This window comes from Sarcophilus harrisii, chromosome 4 (assembly GCF_902635505.1).
Source record: "Sarcophilus harrisii chromosome 4, mSarHar1.11, whole genome shotgun sequence".
NCBI classification, from domain to species: Eukaryota; Metazoa; Chordata; class Mammalia; order Dasyuromorphia; family Dasyuridae; genus Sarcophilus; species Sarcophilus harrisii.
In genome coordinates, this window is record NC_045429.1 from 434250921 (window position 1) to 434270804 (window position 19884).

The 19884-nt window shown below is 41.5% G+C and overlaps 1 protein-coding gene across 6 annotated transcripts in view; it reads left to right on the forward strand.

Moving 5' to 3' along the window:
- KSR1 (kinase suppressor of ras 1) overlaps positions 1-19884 on the forward strand; it is a 199985-nt gene that overhangs the window by 163189 nt on the left and 16912 nt on the right. For 4 of the 6 annotated variants that reach the window (XM_031967660.1, XM_031967663.1, XM_031967659.1 and 1 more), the window contains 8 exons: positions 1122-1205; positions 3275-3336; positions 3444-3550; positions 7185-7353; positions 10223-10264; positions 15352-15406; positions 16472-16520; positions 17702-18081. In XM_031967660.1, coding sequence (XP_031823520.1) covers positions 1122-1205; positions 3275-3336; positions 3444-3550; positions 7185-7353; positions 10223-10264; positions 15352-15406; positions 16472-16520; positions 17702-18081 — 948 coding nt within the window. The remainder of the gene's footprint in view (positions 1-1121; positions 1206-3274; positions 3337-3443; positions 3551-7184; positions 7354-10222; positions 10265-15351; positions 15407-16471; positions 16521-17701; positions 18082-19884) is intronic. The other 2 variants (XM_031967662.1, XM_031967661.1) reach the window with 1 other exon arrangement.

The window sequence follows — 19884 nt, forward strand, 5'->3', positions numbered from 1 at the left end:
TAAGCCCTCTTCAGGAGATGTCCTGAAAAAGCTGGCTGTGACCACTCAAGCTTCCTCCTTCCTGTGGGGTGGGGGGGGGGGGGGGGGGGGGGGGAAGTTCCATGAGGGATCTCAAAGTGCTTAGTGTCTTTTCCCTCAGGAAAGTCCTGTTACCTCTGTGCTCTGTCCAGTTTCCAGGCTTCTGAAGCTTTATTTAGGTTAGACCATACAAAATGCCTGGTATTATTTTGTTTTGTTTTATGTACTAGCCGGGGTCCCAGACAAGAAAAACAGAGATAGAGAGCAGCAGAGAGCACTACACTGGAAGTTAGGAAAGCTCTTGTCTACTGAGCAAACTATGTCTCCTCCCTGACCCTCAGTCAGCTAAAGAAGAGAATTGGATTCTCTGGTCCCCAAATCTTCCTAAACTTTGATATCTCTGTCATCCTGGGGGCCAAATAATTTTCTGAGTCAGGGTTCCATCTAGGAGGCAGCTAGATGGCACAGTGGATAGAGCACTAGTCCTGAGTTCAGATCCAGCCTCAAACGCTTAATACCTCCTAGCTATGTGACCCTGGGCAAGTTACTTAACCCCAATTGTCTCAGAAAAAAGAAACGGGGTTCCAATATAGCCTGCTTTTCCTCTGAGGAAACAGTGAGGGAACTTCCTCATTCCTAATGAATAGGTCACTATTCATTATCTTTTTTTGTTCTTCTATATTCTTTTCTTTTTTATTGTAGTAAGTTTATTTTTAATACACAATGCTTTATGAATTATGTTGGGAGAGAAAAATCAGAGCAAAAGAGAAAAACCATAGGAAAGAGGAAAAAAAACAAAAAAGAAGCAAACATAAGATGTGTTGTTTTACATTCAGTCTCCTTAGTTCTTTTTCTGAATGCCGATGGCATTTTCTGTCCAAAGTCTATTGGGATTGCTTTGGATCACAGAACCATTGAGAAGAACCAAGCCTTTTATAGTTAAGATTCATTATTTTTCTCCACTGTTTTTCTACTTCTTAGACTTCTCTTCACTTACCTTCCTGGGATTTGACTGACTTACATTAGAACTGGGGAGGAAGGGGCTCCAAAGCTCAGCCCTCATCACTTGGGGCAGGGGTTATGTGTTATTTCATTTTGTTCAGGTTCTCAACAAAGTCTTGGCTGTCCCAAATTTGTCACGTGTGCCAGAAGAGCATGATGTTTGGAGTGAAGTGTAAGCATTGCAGGTGAGGACGGGACCGGGGCTGGGATCACAAGTGGCCCCTAGGATGGGTAGTGAGCCTCTGGCCAGGTGGGCAGGGGTCCCTTGGCTCAGGCAAAAAGACTCATGTTATCCATGTAACCCTCTGCTCCTTCCTGGCTTCCTTCCCCCCTTCCTCTTCTTCCTCTCTTTTAATTAAAAAAACTTTATCGATGTTGTAAATAATAAAAATAAGCAGTAGCATGGGCAAGCAGATTTGTTCTTATTATTTATTTCAGCCATATTTGGAGTTTTCTTGGCAGAGATTCCTGAGTGGTTTGCTATTTTCTTCACTAGCTGATTTTACAGATGAGGAAACTGAGGCAAGGAGGATTACTTGACTTGCTGAGAGTCATCAAGATAATAAGTACGAAGGCCAGATTTGAACTCAGGAAGATGAATCTTCTAACTTTAGACCTGGCGCTTTGTGCATTATGGTACCTCTAGTTGCCTTGCATAACAGCTAAAGTTGGCCTAAAAGCCAGGAAGACTATTTGACTCTATGACCCTCAGCAAGCCACTTACTTATCTGCTTATATTTCTAGGCTACTATAAGACTTATCATTTGCAGAGAAGATGTTGACCTGTTTTGGTAGAAGGGATTTCCTTACTCAAGTATTTCCTAAACTGGTGAAATCATAACATCCCTAATAACATGAATAATTGTTGCAGAAAAATTAGGTCTTACTATTATTAAGGACTACTATTATTAATAGCCAATAATTAACAAATATTATTATTAAGAACAAGATGTGTTGCTGAGAAATTATTTATTAATAGAATTGGAAGAAGAAAGCCCGGTTTAGAATCCTGGCTCTGCTACTTACTCTCTGTATGACTGGGCAAATCATTGGTTCCCTTTAATTCTATCTATGTATGATGTTTCCCTCCTTTTTTTCTCTATAATTTCCATTATTCTTTTAGAGATTCCTTGTGCTCCCTAAGTTATCCTTAATTATCAGTAGCTCCTACTTACTTCCTCTTTTAAGTTTTTCCACCAGCTTTTCCTCTTCATCTTTCCTGGACTGTCTTTCTAATATTTAACAAGTCCTTGGATACCCTCGAGGCCCATTAACCCCCTGGATCCTGTTGCAATACAGCCAGTCTCTAATTTATTTCATTAATGCCCCCCTCTTGCCTTGCTTAAGGGAAGTCTCAGATCCCTCAGCAATACACTCATCCTCTAATTTGTCTGTTTTGTTCATTCTAATTTAGTTCTAAAAGTGGAGTCTATCTGTGCTAAGAGAGTGGGACTGGAGAGAAAGGGCAGGGATGATTGGCCTCCAAGGAAAGCAGAGGAATAAGGGAAAGGAAAAACAAGAAGTATACCATTTGGGAACATTGAAATTTGGGATCCATGCACAGGAAAGAAAAACTGAAGAAACTGCTCTCAGTCCTTTCTTCCTGAATCAATGGCGGGACTGCCTAGGGTCCTTTCAAGTGTTTTAGACATCCCCATGTGATCCTCAGGAGAGTCTCATGAAGACTGTTACTTTGAAAGAGCCCTTAGAATTTTTTTCTCTACTTTGTATTTTCAATTTGGAAAAGCGGAAGGGGGAGAATGAGAGATAAAGGAAGGGAGAAGAGAGAAAGAAAGAGGATGAGGAAGAGAAGAAGAGGAAAGGAGGAAAAGAGATAGAGAAGGAAAGAGAGAAGGGAGGAAGGGAATGAGGAAGGAAGTATGGGAGGTAGGAAGGAAGGAAAGAAGGAAAGGAGAGGAAGGGAGGGAGGGAAAGAGGGAGGTCAGAAGGAAAGACAGAAGGAAGGGAAGGAAGCATTTTTTTAAGTGTACCAAGCAAAACAGAAGAAAGGCCAGAAAAAAATCACAGACAATTGAGACAGCTTTGAAAGTTGAATGTTAAAATGAACATATATTCGAAAAGAAAAGTAAGTTGCACATAATGGAGACTTTTGCAGTTCCATGTACAATCTTTTTTTCCCCTGTTGTCCTATGCATATGGAAATGCTTGTGTTATTTGCTGTTTTAAGTTCAAAATGGAAAAAAAAAAATTAGATGAACTTCTTGACCCACTCTTGGTTCTCTTTCCTCCGCAGGTTAAAGTGCCATAACAAATGCACAAAAGAAGTCCCTGTTTGTAGAATATCATTCCTACCATGTGAGTCTCTTGGGTTTTTTAAAATCTCATCTGCTTTTCCAAACTAGGTTAAGTCTTTTTTGAAGCTTTATTGAGATTCTAGCCCACCCTGATTTTCTTCTCCCCAGTGTCTAAACTACGGAGGACAGAATCTGTGCCTTCAGACATCAACAACCCAGTGGATAGGTCAACAGAGCCCCATTTTGGAACCCTCCCGAAAGCACTGACAAAGAAGGTAAGGTAGAGACTGGCCCTGATTGGATAGAGGATGAAAAGGGCCCAAGTAGAGCTCTATCTTACAGCCTAGATATATATCCTAGCCCTCATCCCTTTTCAAATTATATTTCTGGGCCCCAGTGGGCAAGATCCAGCTTCATATCGATACTTAGGGCATTTTAAGATGACTTTGGGAAAACACATTTGCATAAAATGCCCAGATTACAAATGATTCTTACTTGGGCATTAAAGCAGGTCTGATAAAACCTTCAACAAACAAACCCTTATTCATCCTTGCTGTGAACACTTATGCTTAACTATACCAAGGATTTGTAATTTTGTAGGTGCTTTCCACCAACATAGATCAACCCTCTCATGCCTTGGTCACTGTTCTCTGAGAGTTGTTGTGACTCTCAAAATCCACTACAAGTGGATGGCCTGGGGAGGGACGAGTATCTTCAAACCTAGTGAGGACACTCTGCAGATGATGGAGATGCTGACCATTTATAGACTCCTAAAAGGCAGCTAAGCAGCAGCAGGGGCTGGGTGGGGATGCAGGAAGACTCATACTCTGAATTCAGATACTCACTAGCTATGTGGTGAGTCATTTAACCCCTCAGTTTCCTCACCTAAAATGAGAATGATTATAGCAACTACTCTGGAGCTGGTGTTCCATCATCATCAGCCAGCTACTCTGAAGTATCAGGGAAACGCTTTGCAAATGTTCAAGTGAAAAGTGTTATGTAAAGTGTAAAAATCCTCTTAGCTCAGGAGCTGAACAAAAATAATTGGGGGTCCAGATTTGACCCCGGGGTCACAATTTTCAACTCCCTTAGTATACATTATGAGTTTATACTTCTGCTAATTTTTTCTTAATTCAGACTTGTCTCCTTTACTATGGAGCATTATATGCTCTATGAGCGCACACCTCCCCCCCTGACCTTTTTTCCTTGAGTATCCAAATCCCATTTGTTTTCCAAGACCTAACCCAACCCCCATCTATTGATCTGGACGCCCAGAAAATGTAGTCCCCACAATCCATTTGGGCGTCCTTCAGTCACTTGTAGGTTCTAGAGGAAGAAGAGGATTTACAGACTCAATGGAGTCAGGGATCAGTGGATCTGCCTCTTCCCGGGTGTGGGGATCTGGTGGGTGACCAGGTCAGCTACAGTTGGGGCTCTCCCACAGTGCTACGCTACCTCCGTGACTAACCCTCATGTCTTTTTAATTTTTTTTTTATTATAGTAACTTTTTATTGACAGAATCCATGCCAGGGTAATTTTTTTTACAACATTATCCCTTGCACTCACTTCTGTTCCGATTTTTCCCTCCCACCCTCCACCCCTCCCTAGATGGCAAGCAGTCCTATATATGTTGAATATGTCCTAGTATGTCCTAGATACAATGTATGTGTGCAGATCCAGTTTTCTTGTTGCACAGGAGGATTGGATTCAGAAGGTGAAATAACCGGAAGAAAAACAAAATGCAAACAGTTTACATTCATTTCCCAGTGTTTTTTTCTTTGGGTGTAGCTACTTCTAGTCCATCATTGATCAATTAAACTGAATTAGGTCCTTTGTCAAAGAAAATCCACTTCCATCAGATTACATCTTCATACAGTATCATTGTTGACGTATATAATGATCTCTTGGTTCTGCTCATTTCACTTAGCATCAGTTCATGTAATTCTCTCCAAGCTTCTCTGTATTCATCTTGCTGGTCATTTCTTACAGAACAATAATATTCCATAACATTCATATACCACAATTTCCAACCATTCTCCAATTGATGGGCATCCACTCAGTTTCCAGTTTCTAGCCACTACAAACAGGGCTGCCACAAACGTTTTGGCACATACTGGTCCCTTTCCCTTCTTTAGTATCTCCTTGGGGTATAAGCCCAGTAGAAACACTGCTGGATCAAAGGGTATGCACAGTTTGATAACTTTTTGGGCATAATTCCAGATTGCTCTCCAGAATGGTTGGATTCGTTCACAGCTCCACCAACAATGTATCAATGTCCCAGTTTTCCCACATCCCCTCCAACACTCATCATTATTTTTTCCTGTCATCTTAGCCAATCTGACAGGTGTGTAGTGGTATTTCAGAGTTGTCTTAATTTGCATTTCTCTGATTAATAATGATTTGGCATAATGATTGGATTAATAATGATTTCATATGAGTGGTAATGATTTCAATTTCATCATCTGAAAATTGTCTGTTCATATCCTTTGACCATTTATCAATTGGAGAATGGCTTGGTTTCTTATAAATTAGAGTCAGCTCTCTATATATTTTGGAAATGAGGCCTTTATCAGAACCTTTAACTGTGAAAATGTTGTCCCAGTTTGTTGCTTCCCTTCTAATCTTGTTTACATTAGTTTTGTTTGTACAGAAGCTTTTTAATTTGATGTAATCAAAATTTTCTATTTTGTGATCAATAATGGTCTCTAGTTCGTCTTTAGTCACAAATTTCTTCCTCTTCCATAAGTCTGAGAGATAAACTATCCTATGTTCCTCCAATTTGTTTATAATCTCGTTCTTTATGTCTAAATCATGGACCCATTTTGATCTTATCTTGGTATACGGTGTTAAGTGTGGGTCCATGCCTAATTTCTGCCATACTAATTTCCAGTTATCCCAACAGTTTTTGTCAAATAATGAATTCTTATCCCAAAAGTGAGGATCTTTGGGTTTGTCAAACACTAAATTGCTAGTTGACTATTCTGTCTTGTGAACCTAACCTGTTCCACTGATCAACTAATCTATTTCTTAGCCAATACCAAATGGTTTTGGTGACTGCTGCTTTATAATATAGTTTTAGATCAGGTACAGCTAGGCCACCTTCATTTGATTTTTTTTTCATTAATTCTTTTGAGATTCTTGACCTTTTATTATTCCATATGAATTTTGTTGTTATTTTTCTAGATCATTAAAATATTTTCTTGGAAGTCTGATTGGTATAGCACTAAATAAATAGATTAGTTTAGGGAGTATTGTCATCTTTATTATATTTGCTCGACCTATCCAGGAGCACTTGATATTTTTCCAATTGTTTAAGTCTGACTTTATTTGTGTGGAAAGTTTTTTTGTAATTTAGCTCATAATTCCTGACTTTCCTTTGGTAGATAGATTCCCAAATATTTTATGCTGTCGACAGTTATTCTGAATGGAATTTCTCTTTGTATCTCTTGCTGTTGGATTTTGTTGGTGATGTATAAAAATGCTGAGGATTTATTTTATACCCTGCAACTTTGCTAAAGTTATGGATTATTTCTAATAGCTTTTTTGTAGAATCTCTAGGGTTCTCTAAGTATACCATCATATCATCTGCAAAGAGTGATAGTTTGGTTTCCTCACTGCCTATTCTGATTCCTTTAGTCTCTTTCTCGACTCTTATTGCCGAGGCTAGGGTTTCTAATACAATATTGAATAATAATGGTGACAGTGGGCAACCTTGCTTCACTCCAGATCTTACTGGGAAAGATTCCAGTTTTTCCCCATTGCATATGATGCTTACTGATGGTTTTAAATATATGCTCCTGACTATTTTAAGAAAAAGTCCATTTATTCCTATACTCTCAAGTGTTTTTATTAGGAATGGGTGTTGGATTTTATCAAATGCTTTTTCTTCATAACCCTCATGTCTTGCAGGAACACCCTCCAGCTGTGAACCACCTGGACTCCAGCAGTAACCCGTCCTCCACCACCTCCTCCACGCCATCCTCCCCCGCGCCCTTTCAGTCTTCCAACCCTCCCAGTGCGACGACACCCCCGAACCCCTCGCCGATGGCTCAGCGGGACAGCAGGTTTAATTTCCCAGGTGACCGCTCAGGATGTGATGCTCAGGGAGCTCCGTGGGTCCGCGGCATGTTCTGTCTGGGTGGTGGATTCTTTGTGTCTTCAGTGAGCTTTCTCTGTTCACTCCTCCTTGGGTCTCCAGGGTAACTGCTGCTGGTCAAGATCTGCCCCTGTCCAGCCTTGGACTGTACTTATGATTTCACTCTTTATTGAGTGGATTTTACAGTATTGGATTTCAGGTCTATTCCTAGGAGCCACACTCATTCTGTCCATATTTCTTGAGTTTTTCTTTTGTTTTACTTTTGAGAGGCAGTTGGGTTAAGTGACTTGCTGAGGGTTCCACAGCTAGTAAGTGTTAAGGGTCTGAGGCCGGATTTGGATCTAGGTCCTCCTGGATCCACAACTGATGCTCTCTCTACTGTCCCTCATATTCCCCACTGGGCCTTTGTTCTCAATACACATTAAATCCAGGCCGATAAATGTATGTGCTGGAAGAAGGATTCCCAGCCCTGGGAATCTTCCGTGTACCCTGAGGGGTCTTGCAAAGCCCTCAAAAATCCTTAACATACAACTTAACGTGATTCATTTTAATTTGAAGATTGCACTTTTATGGTAAAATAATGTGCTGAGCATGGGGTCAAGAAGACCCGAGTTTAAAGTCAGCTTCAGTCACTCATTAGTTGTATGACTCTAGGGATAAGTCACTCAGTTTCCTCATGTGTTTCCTCATTGGAGAAGGAAATGGCAAACCTGTCCAGTATCTCTGCTGAGAAAACCCCAAAAAGGGGCTACAAAGAGTCAGACGTGACTAAGAAACAATGTTTATAGTAGAAGACAGTGTGGTATCATAGGAAGCACGCTGGACTTGGGGACAGGAGAGACCTGATTCTGACACTTACTAGCTGTTGGATAACAGACAAGTCCCTTAACCTCTCTGAGCCTCAGTTTTCCCATCTGTAAAATGGGAATAATTCCACCCATTCCACAGGGCTGTTGTGATACTGGGGAAGGGTATGTCTTCAGAGTACTTTGTCAACCACAAAGCACTTTATGAACACCAGGTGTTCACTTTAGAGCCACGTTTTGAGAAGGGGGTTAGGGAAGGATGTGAGGTTCAGTGAGGAGCCCATTTAGAAGGAGTCATCTGGGAGAATCCCATCTTCTCAGCTTTCATTCATGGCCTGCTTCCCGTTTCTCTTACATTTATTTGATGGGTAAAGGACAATAAAATGGATTGTGGGGCAGGAGTGAGATCTAACCCATAGAGGAGACCTCCTGTGCTTTCCCCTAAACAAATTTGACCCCAGTCACGGCCTAACTGCCCATGCCATCTCAGCTCCTCAGCCTGGTAATCCTTTGGCCTTCCTTGGGGACAAAGAACAATGACCTCAGCCTCGGGGCTGAGTTTTGGGGGGCAAGGTGGATGATGGGAGGATTGAGTGGGGAGGGAAGGAGGAGGAGGAGAGTGGGCAAGAGTCTGGTTACAGCTGAGAGCTGCTTTCCTCCCGAGTTCTTGTCTCAGTGCTATGCATATGCTGCATGAAATCTGGGTGCCTTAAATTGGGAGCAAATGTAAATCACCACAAGCTCGTGTCAGATTGAATGATCTCAGCATGAATGCATGTCTGCCCTTCTCTTCTGCTTCTTAAAATCCGTTTCTGAGCAGCTGCTGCCTTTCTCTATGACCTGTTCACCACCTCGAGGATGATGGGGTGTTCGGTCTCAGGGATGGTTTGGTAGGCTGAGGCTCTTGTGGATTAGAGCGCGTCCACAGGACCTGGGCCCTTCCTCTCCTGGGACCCCCGACACTCCTCTTCCTCCTCTCCTGGGGCCCCCCGCTGCTCCCTCCACCTTCCGATCTCCCAGTCTGCCATTCGTGGCTTCCAGGGTGGGGATGGGGGCTGCATGGATGCATTGCTCCTACCTCTGATTCCTTTCTCTAGTGCGAAGTCTCTCCCTGAATGTCTACTGCACCTCCTTTGTACAGACCCAGTACAAAGAGTTTGCTCTGGTCCCTGAGTGAGCTTCATCCCTCCCCGTCCTTATTCACGTGTGAATGGATGGCTGAGGAGAGATCTTCACGCCTCTCAGAGAGGGGAGTTACCCTCAAAAGTCCTACACCGAGGCTTTCCTACTTATAGCCCTACCCCCAAGTTGGAGAGATGCCCTTTGCACCCTCATACCAGTTTGTTATACAGATCAGCAATCTGAGCCCCCACTCTTTGGTTAAGGGATCATTGACAAAGAAGATCCTGACTTGGCTTTCCAGGGAGCACTTTTTACTTTCCCAAGGTGCTTTTACCATTTACCTTCACCCATAACTTGGGGGACTGAGGGCAGTTAACCCTCTTTTAGACAATTAGGAAAATGAGACCCATTGAGCCATACTTTGAGAGAGGGATTATGGGGAGTGATGAGAAGGGCAGGGCCCCAGACCCTGTCTCCAGAGAGTCACTTGGGAGATGCAGGCCTTCATGAGTGGCCTGTTTCAGTATCTCTCATACATGTATTTGGGTGAGTTGGGGAGGGGCAGACAGTCTAAGATGCCAACTTCTGACCCATGTCTCCTATCTCTGAGTCCTCCTCTCTTCCCACACAGGCAATAACACAGAGCCCTTTGGCTCTGGGCTCTCTGGGGCCTGTCCCCATTTCCAAGCAGCCCCTTCTCCCCCTTTCCCCACCAGCTTTATTTGGTCCACACCCCCTGCCCTCTTAGCCTGCTTCTCCCAGAGGCTTGTGGGGAGCAGCCACGGGATCCAATTAACCATTGCCCTGAGCCTCCCCCAGTCTGGCTCATTGAACGCATGTGCCTGCCACTGACCAACTCTGCCATTTTTCTCCCGGCTGTTTGCTGTTTGTTTGTGTGATTGGCTCTCCTCTTGTATTTCAAGCTGCCCACTACATCCATCATAGACAGCAGTTTATCTTCCCAGGTGAGTATGGATTCTACTAACCACTTCTCACTTCAGTTAATGCTGCCTTTCTTGTGTGGGATGACCCTCTCTTTGGAGGACTCCTGTGGGATTGTGAAAGCCATGTTGGATGAGGGGCTCCCATGGCCCCAGGTGGACTGTGAGAGTGGTGTTGGGTGGACTTCTCTCTGGAGGGCACTCGTGGTACTGGGTGGGATTGTGAGAACTGTGTGGGGTGACCCTCTCTCTGGAGTGGACTTTGAGAGCTGTGTTGGGTGAGCCTCTCTCTGGAGGGCTCCCATGGGACCAGGTGGAATTGTAAAAGTTGGCCCTGAGCTCAGTAGACACAATATAGGAGCATAGAGAGGGCAGTGCAGTTGGAGGTGGGGATGGGAATCATCCTCTACCTGGTGTGATGCTCCCTTCTCCTTAAGTGTAATCAACCCAGTCCTGGCCTGAGACTCAGGTGACCCAGGAGTAGATCTAACTCTGTTCCCAACTCCACGAAATAAGGAGATTAGCCTAACTGATTTCCAAAGGTTCTTTTCTCTTCCTGATGATCCAACACTTTGTGCCTACCATGTGCTAGCACTTCATGAATAATATTTCAGTGACTCTGACAGTGGGGATGCAAAGCAGAGAGAGATGAAGTGACAAGTGTTTGGGGCCATATTTGAACTCAGATCTTCATCTCTGTAGGCCCAGGGCTGTATCTACTGTGTTACCTACTTGCTTTTAGGAGGCAGATGGGATGGAGATGGGAGAGGTGTGGATGACTGAGGCAGCCTAGGAGTCTTGAAGGAACTTTGAAGGGGCAACATCAATGAGAAGGGAAGATGAATTCCACTCTGGACATGTTAAGTTGAAGTTGCCCTTGGGACGTCCGAAGTGGAATCATCCAGCACACAGGATTGGAGCTCAGAATAGAAACTGGGGCTGAGCAAAAAGACATGGGATATATCTCCCTACATATAATTGCTGAACTCATAAAAGTTGATAGAATCACCAGGATTGGAGAATGGATGGAGATAAAAGGAGGCCCATGGCAGAGCCTTGAGGGATACTTGGGCTTAGGAGGAAGGTGGTAGATGATAATCCAGCAGAAGTTATTTAGGAGGGTGACAGAGGAGAAGTAGGAGAGAGCAGTGTCATGGAAACCAAAACAAAGTGGGTATCTTGTCAAAAACTGAAGAGACCATTGGATTTGGAAGGTAAGGGATGGATAAAGGACTTAATTTCAGTTAAATGGGGGAATTGGGAATCAGGTTGCAAGAAAATGAAAAGGGAAGGGGCAGGGAGGAAAGAGCTCCACTGAGAGGAGACCGTTCTAGGATTTGAATCATGAACAATGGCTCAAAAGTGGGGGTGGGTGGGTATATTTGTAGGCATTGGGAAAGAAGCCAAGACTATGGAAAAGGAAACTGTGTCCCCAGTAGTTGAAGTACTTTTCATGAGGACACAGTCATTATCCACTGATTTTTATCCTTCCCCCCAATACATACACATTCATGGGATACAGCAGGATCTCAGATTACAAGATAAGCAGGACCCTTCTTCTCCTTCCCTCTTTATACTGGTGGTACTCTAAGCTTTTTTTCCACTCATCTTCACTACCTGTGGTTGCAGGGCAGATACTATCCCATTTTACAGGTGAGGAAACTGAGTCTCAGACTTTCACCCAGAATCTATGCTCAATCCATCTCTTGATACAGCCATTGACCTGCCTAGACTTGTTGCACAGCGCCACCTGCTGATCATATTAAGAAATATCTCCAGATCACAAAAAAGTTTTTGGAGCAGTTTGATGAAGGGACTAAGCACAGTTTTTGATTCTGGGATCAAAGCTAGATCTGACAGGAACTTCATAAACCATTAAACCTCAACCCCGTCCTGTTACAGTGGAAGAAACTGAGTCCTAGAGAAGCTAAGGACTTACCCCTGACTACCCGGGAATTTATAATAGAACCAGGATTTGACCTCAAAGCTCCAAGTTTTCCCACTGCACCATGCTAGCCGATTGGATTTAGAGTCTGTGTCCACTTTGGAATGTAACAGGGAAATTCTTGCCCTTTAGTCCTATAGTATCTATGGGGAAAAAACTTTAAACAGGAAATTCTTTGGCTGCCGGACACTGGGCGGTGCTAATGAGTAATGTGGGTACAGACACGCTCTTCAGCAGCTGCTGCTATCAGTGAAGTTTTACCTGCTCCTAGAGTTCAGAATGGCAAAGCAGAGAGGAGCTTTGACGCCTTTCCCAGGGACTGATCCCTATTTTACAAAGGAAGAAAGAGAATTCTTTCTAAATATTGAGTTCTTTTCCAGAGGCCACATATTAGGAGGAGGGTAGTAAGCTGGAGAGTCTCCAAAGATGGCGATCAGTGTGACAAAGGACCTTAGACTGATGGGATAGTAGAGCTGTCTGAAGGACTGGGCGTTGTTCAGTGGGGACAAGAGACCGCTGGGAGGGGAGAAAGAACAAGCAACTGAAAAACGGAAGAATGGAAGGATCCTATGGAAGAAGAGTTTGGCTTGTTCTTGACCCCAGAGGGCAAAACAAAAAGTTATGGGTGGGAGTTACAAAAAGGCAAATTTAGGATCAGACTCAGAGGCTTAAAGCTCCAAGGCACCCCTTGGGTTAACATCTTCATTTTACAGATGAGGAATTTGAGTCCCTGAGAGGTTTAAATGTAGCAAAATGCAAAAAATTTGAACTCGGTACAGCATACAGTGCAATTGACTTGGCGCTCAGTATAATTGACATAGTATACCATGACAGTTGACATGGTACAGGAAAACTGATTAGTTAGTGTGTTTGACATGTGTCAGTACCATTGACATGACTCAGTGCAGTTGATATAGCTCAGTACAATTAATATGGTATAGTACACTTTGAGACAATAAAGTATAATTGACATGGTGTAGTACAACTGATATAGGTCAGTGCATTTGACATGGCTTTGTGCAATTGACATGATACAGTGCCTTTGACATGATACAGTGCAATTGACGTACAGTACATTTGACATGATACAGTGCAATTGACGTACAGTACATTTGACATGGTATAGTGCAATTGACATGGTACAGAACAACTGACATGGCTCAGGGCAATTGACATAGCTCAGTGCAATTAACATATGATACACTTGACACAGTAAAGTACAATTGACATGATATAGTACAGGTGACATGGTATAGTACACCTGACATGGGTCAGTACAATTGCCTTGGAGATCTAAGAACCTGAGTTCAGATCCCAGCTCTGCCATTACTAACAATTAATTTTTTTCCTCTCTCTGGCCTTCAATTTCTTAGATTAGATAATCCAGCTCTACAATAATCCTAGGGGAAAATTTTTTTACAATTAGAGCTACCCAGGAGTGGACTGGGCTATCTGGGAAGGAACTTTGGTTGGAGATATATCTTCATTGACTATTTCCATCCAAAGGCTGGCTATTTATTTGTTTGGTCTGTTGTAGAGAAGAGGCTTGTGGAGGGACAGGTTGGACTGAGTGGCCTCTGAGATCTATTCCAGTTCTGAAACTGTGACTATTAGTAAGTCAGATAAGGTTCAATTCCAGTTCAGATGAATTGGCCAAATTCCCTCAAAGTCGGAGCTTGCATTCATGGATGTTCATTAGTCATACTGAGTTGTCTCTATCGTCTGGTGGATGGTCGATGATCAACACTATATTTCTCTCTCCCTTCTCCTCCTCCCTATTTACAGAGTAGGGGACACACAGATAGACAACTGGTATAGAGGAAAGATTGCTGGATTTGGAAGCAGAGGAGCTGGATTCTGCCTTGTAATCTTAGGAAAGTAACTTCTCTCTCAGATGCAATTCCTCATCTTTAGAGTGAAAAGTTGAACCAGATATTGCTGATCCCTTTCAGCTCTAGATCTATTTTCCTATATATCCCAGCCACAAATAAAATTCAGATTTCTTGGTTCTTATAGAGTATATAATATTGGTTCTTATATTGTATTCTGTCCAAACTGCATACTTTTCTACATCTTAAGGACATTATATATGTATATATATTTCAAATTTGAGTTATTTGTCGTGTGTCATTTAGGTTCACTGTAATATATCAGTTAAATATTCATTTTTTTAAAACATGAATTCAATAAATTCAAAATTCTATATTATAGTTCACAAAAATTTACCTCAATACTATTTTTGAATTGAGTAAAATCAGACTAGATTAGAAATATCTCCTTTTTTTTCCCCCCCTTTTCAAATGAGGTCTCTCCATTTATCCCAGACTGGAAATATCTAGATTACTCATGAGCCCAATCATACTACTGTTTGGCCTTTTTCTAACTTTTAAAGTGGGTTGGTTTGCCCTTCCTTAGACAATCTGATGATCCAATCTCAGGGGTTTACCATATGGTGTTGACTTAGAGCAGAGACCCAATTAGCATAGCCTAACCAACTCCTAAGTTCAAGAAATCCACCAATTACAGCATCTCTGGTAGCTAGGATTACAGGGTGCACCATCTTGCTAAACAGCCTGACTTCTTTAGTCATATGGAATGAGTAGGATAGAGGCAAAGAACAAAAAAAATAACACAACCCAACTCTTTACATAAAGAAAATTTGCCTAGAAGGGGTATGAAGGGTAGACGGGAGAGAGACAACAGTAGATCAGGAAGCTCTTTGGGGCTATTACTGCAACAGACTTGGTGGTTGGGGATGAGGTTCAGAGTCTGATTGAGAGCAGTGGGGTTGGGTCCTAGCATGAGACCAGCTGAGTCCCAAGAAAAGTAAACAGTCTGCCCGGGGTTATACAGTTGGTATATGTTAGAAGAAGGACTGCTGGCTTCAAGACCTGCCTCAGTTCACCACCTCCTAGACTGGTGATTAACAAATGTTTTTTGATTGATCATTTAACTTGCAAAATGCACTTTTATTGAAGTGGAATGCATGGTGGACATGGAAATAAGTCTGTAAAGTCTTTCCTTTGGTTTAGAAGATAGAAATCAATTTGCTTAAGAAGTTATTTCCAAACAAAAGTTTGAACCCATCCCAGCTCTGCCCCCTTGACCTTCAATGACTGAGAAACATGGCCCCTCATTCTTAGTGTCATATTTTTGTTTTTTCTAGACATCTCTACCCCATCCCAAGCACCCCAAGTCCCTGATGCAGCTGAAGAGACGCGGTAAGCATCTACCTCACCTTCATATCCCTCTTTCCAGCCAACAAGGAATTCCTTCATCTCTATTTAATTCTCTTTCCCTCTGCTTTTCTAAGTTAATAAAAAATAAACTCCAAATTTCTTCAAAATAACATGGTTGTGAGTTAAACCTTCCTGTTCTTACCTGATTATTTGTGGAATTGGTATTAGTAGATTAAAGTTAAGCTTCCTTGTCAACATAGATATTTGAACGGATTACCCACTTTGGTGGCCCAAAATATTTTATTGGCTTAATGTTCAACTAACTGGGAAGTAGTGGTGGTGTTAATCCCTGTTACCTACATGTAACATTGGAAGGTTTTGTGGTATACTATGGATGTAATATGGGAGAAAGTGAAAGATTAGACCTAGAAAGAACCCTATCAGTCTGAGTGAGTTACCTCATATTTTTTTTTTCAATTAAAAAACATTTATTTTCTCTCCTTCCCATTTCACATCTAGTTTAATAAAAAGAAGAGAAAAAACTTTTGGAACAAATATTCATAGTCATACAAAATATTCTCCACATCTTGAGGTAGAATATCATGTTTCATCATTGAATCTGGAATCATAAGTAGTTATTGCATTGATCAAAGTTCTTAAATCTTTTAAAGTTGTTTGTGTTTTCCATGTTGTTATTGTCTAAATTATTCCCTATATCAGTTCCTTCCTTTTAGGGAAGAAGAAACAAGTCCACATTGGGGAAGTGTCTTTTCCAAGATCACACCAAAATTAGTGGTAGCAGAGCTGAAGTTAAAACTTTGGTTTCCCCATTCTAATCCTGTGGGAGCTTTTTAATCCTCTAAGAACCCTTATAGGGACCTGAATACCACCATATCCTTTAGAGATGAATTAAAAACATGTTTTCTCCAGGAACATTTAGTAACTTGACCATAGATAGTTATCTGACATTAAGAATCATGGTTTTGGCTTGGGGGGAACCAGGCAGAAATCTCTAAATCCAAACTTGCTTACAGCTTAACTTTCCATCCTTATGAAAACCATAATGCTCTGCCTTTAACTCTCTTTGATAAATTCTTCTCTCCCTAGGGTCAATGACCAGCCAAAAGCCAGCATGACTGAGGACCATGAAACAGAGGTGAGCTTGGAGATGGCACAGCAGAGCTCGCTGGGTCAATCACTCCTCTCCTCTGCCCCACAGAAGCCTTAATGATACTATCAGAGTGCAGTGGGTATAATTCAGCTTTCTGTTCATTTGGGAAAGTTGAGAAATGGAGTTGTAGACAGCTTCATTGACCCAATTATGTTATAGAAGGTTCTAACAATCCACAGAAGGAAAGAACAATTTAAAAATTTGTGAATTATGCTTCCCTTTACATGTGCATCCTTAATACTAGTACTTAAGTACTACTTCTAATACTAATAGCTAACATTTATGTAGCTCCTTAAGGTCTGCAAAGTGTTGTTATGTGTTAGCTTATTTGATCTTCCTAAAACCCTGAGAGGCATTTTTCAGATGAGGAAGCAATAAAATGATTTATCCACAGTTATACAGCTAATAAATGTCAGAGGCAGGATAAAAATTCAGGTCATCTTGCATTCAAGTCTATCTCTCCAGCTAGCTGCTTCCTTAAGACCAATTTGAAACCAGGTTCTATGCATTGGGAGCCTAGAGTACCAGGCGTGGAATCAGGAAGACCCAAGTTCAAATGTGACCTCAAATACATGATAAGCTGTGGGATCTTAGGCAAATAATTTAACCTCTGTCTGTCTCAGTTTCCTCATCTATAAAATGAGGATAATAGTAGTCCTTATTCCAGGGTTGCTATGGAGATAATAATTTTAAAGCTTGGCACATAGTAGGTGCTTAATCAATGTTAATTGTTATCATCATCATCATCATTATTATTCTACAGCGTGATTATAGGATGTGGCTTGTGAAAGGGAGAGAGATTTTGATTTACTAATGGTCTAAAGGGTAGAAACAGTTTAATGATAAAAATTATTTACCAACCTCCCCCCCCGCCCCCCCAAACAAAAACACATTGAATTGACCATTCTTCCTCATTGCTGTGGCCACTAGCAAAAATCTGTATAATTCTCTAATGCTGCTCATTAGTCACTGACAGATCATGGAATATAGAATGTTGGGGCCAGGTGGAGTTCTTGATGGCTCATGGAATCCAACCTAACCAAAGCCCAAATTGGGGCTAGGATTCCTACATGGTCGCTCAGAGATAGAGCCAGTGGCTCCCTCATTGGACCACACAGCTTCTATCTATCTCATAGATTCTTTTTGTTTGTTTGTTTTCATTCTAGGTGGAAGAACAAGAGGCAAGTAAATCAGAACTGGAGGATGATGAGGATGAACTGGATGATCTCCCCAATTCCCGGAAGCCGTGGAAAGGGATGATCTCTCGGAAAGCCAGCAAGACCAGCGTCTACCTGCAGGAGTGGGACATTCCCTTTGAGCAGGTGGAGCTGGGGGAGCCGATCGGGCAGGGACGATGGGGGAAAGTGTACCGGGGCAGATGGCACGGGGAGGTGGCTATCCGCCTTCTGGAGATCGATGGCAACAACCAGGACCATCTCAAGCTGTTTAAGAAGGAGGTCATGAATTATAGGCAGACGCGGCACGAGAATGTCGTGCTCTTCATGGGAGCATGTATGAATCCCCCCCACCTTGCCATCATCACCAGGTAAGCAGAGGGCCTGTGGCCCAAGCTCACTTTACCTTTTAAAATTAATTTTATCAGTATTTTTTTTTCTATATCACATTCATTCCCTAATACATCCTTCTTCTTTTTTTTAAATAGCTTTTTCTTTACAAGATATATGCATGGGTAATTTTTCAGCATTGACAATTGCCAAACCTTTTGTTCCAATTTTTCCCTTCCTTCCCCCCACCCCCTCCTCCAGATGGCAGGTTGACCAATACATGTTAAATATGTTAAAGTATAAATTAAATACTATATATATATACATATATATATATATATATATATATACACACACACACACACACACACATACATATACATACATGTCCAAACAGTTATTTTGCTGTATAAAAAGAGTTGGACTTTGAAATAGTGTACAATTAGCCTGTGAAGGAAATCAAAAATGCAGGCGGACAAAAATAGAGGGATTGGGAATTCTATGTAGTGATTCATAGTCATCTCCCAGAGTTCTTTCTCTGGGTGTAGCTGGTTCACTTCATTACTGCTCTGTTGGAACTGATTTGTTCTCATCTCATTGTTGAAGAAGGCCACGTCCAGCAGACTAATACATCCTTCTTACACTTTTGATCTAGAAAATCATCTCATTAATAAAATTAACCAACTTGTCAACCAACTTGGTTGTGACCCACACCCAAGTCATTTAATTTCTGCCTGTCTCCATTCTCTCAACTGTAAACTGTAAAAATCTCCCAGAATTATTGTGATGATCCAAAGAAATAATATTTTTTTAAAAGTCTTTAGCATAGTGCCTGGTACTTATTAGGCATTTAATAAATACACATTTCTTTCTTTTTCTTTCATGTAGCGAGGCATCAAAAAAAATCTGATTTCCCAGATAATTTTTTAAAACAGGATCTTATTGAATAGGATTGCTTACCTTTTTTTTTCAACTTCATAGAGACAGAGATCTTGGCTACAAGTCCTCTTTGACTTAAGAATTTTCCTTGACTTAAGGCTTGGCCCTCAGACCTAGAAAACTCAGTACAAATTTATTATAGATTTTATTAAAGCATTAATAAGAACTTATTAAATCTCTGGAAAACTTGTTATAGAATATAGAATAATGGAATATTATATCTTTGCTGCTGTATCATCCATTTTTTCTTGGCTATCCCATTTATGAGGGCAGGAACCATGGCCAATTAAAACTTTCTCACCCAACAGCTATTGCAGAAATCTACAAACAGTAGCAGTTTACCAAATCTCTTTTATTTTATTATGTTGTATTGCAAGCACAACCTCTGAAATTTCTGCACTGACATCATTAAAATTCAAAACTCCCCCAACTGGTACATGGGCCCTTTTTTAAAGTTTTTTTTTTTTTAAAGCTTACTTTAAAAAATAAAAATGTATTACTTACATCCATAGTCTTCCCTTAGTGAAGGTGAAGGGGAGCTGTTCCAGGATAATACAAGAAGGGTCTCCCATGTTGGAAAGGCTTCAAGCACTTCTATTGTCTAAGGACCAATAGAGAGACTGTTATCTAGTTGGCTAGAGAGGGATGGATTTTTTGGCCACAGCAATACTTAGGGACCATTTAAGTGTTAGAGCAAAGCTTAACCGGGGGTCATGATCCCATATGGGGTCTTGTAACTGAATGTGGGGGTCATGAAATTCTAATTTGTTCCTATTTTAAATGTATATTAAATATTTTATATACCTATATACCTGAGGTTCTGTAGAATGTTGGGGGTGAAAAGGAGTTGTGAGTGGAAAAAGTTTAAGAAGCCCTCCCTTAAAGAAAGTTATTATCTGAGTGTA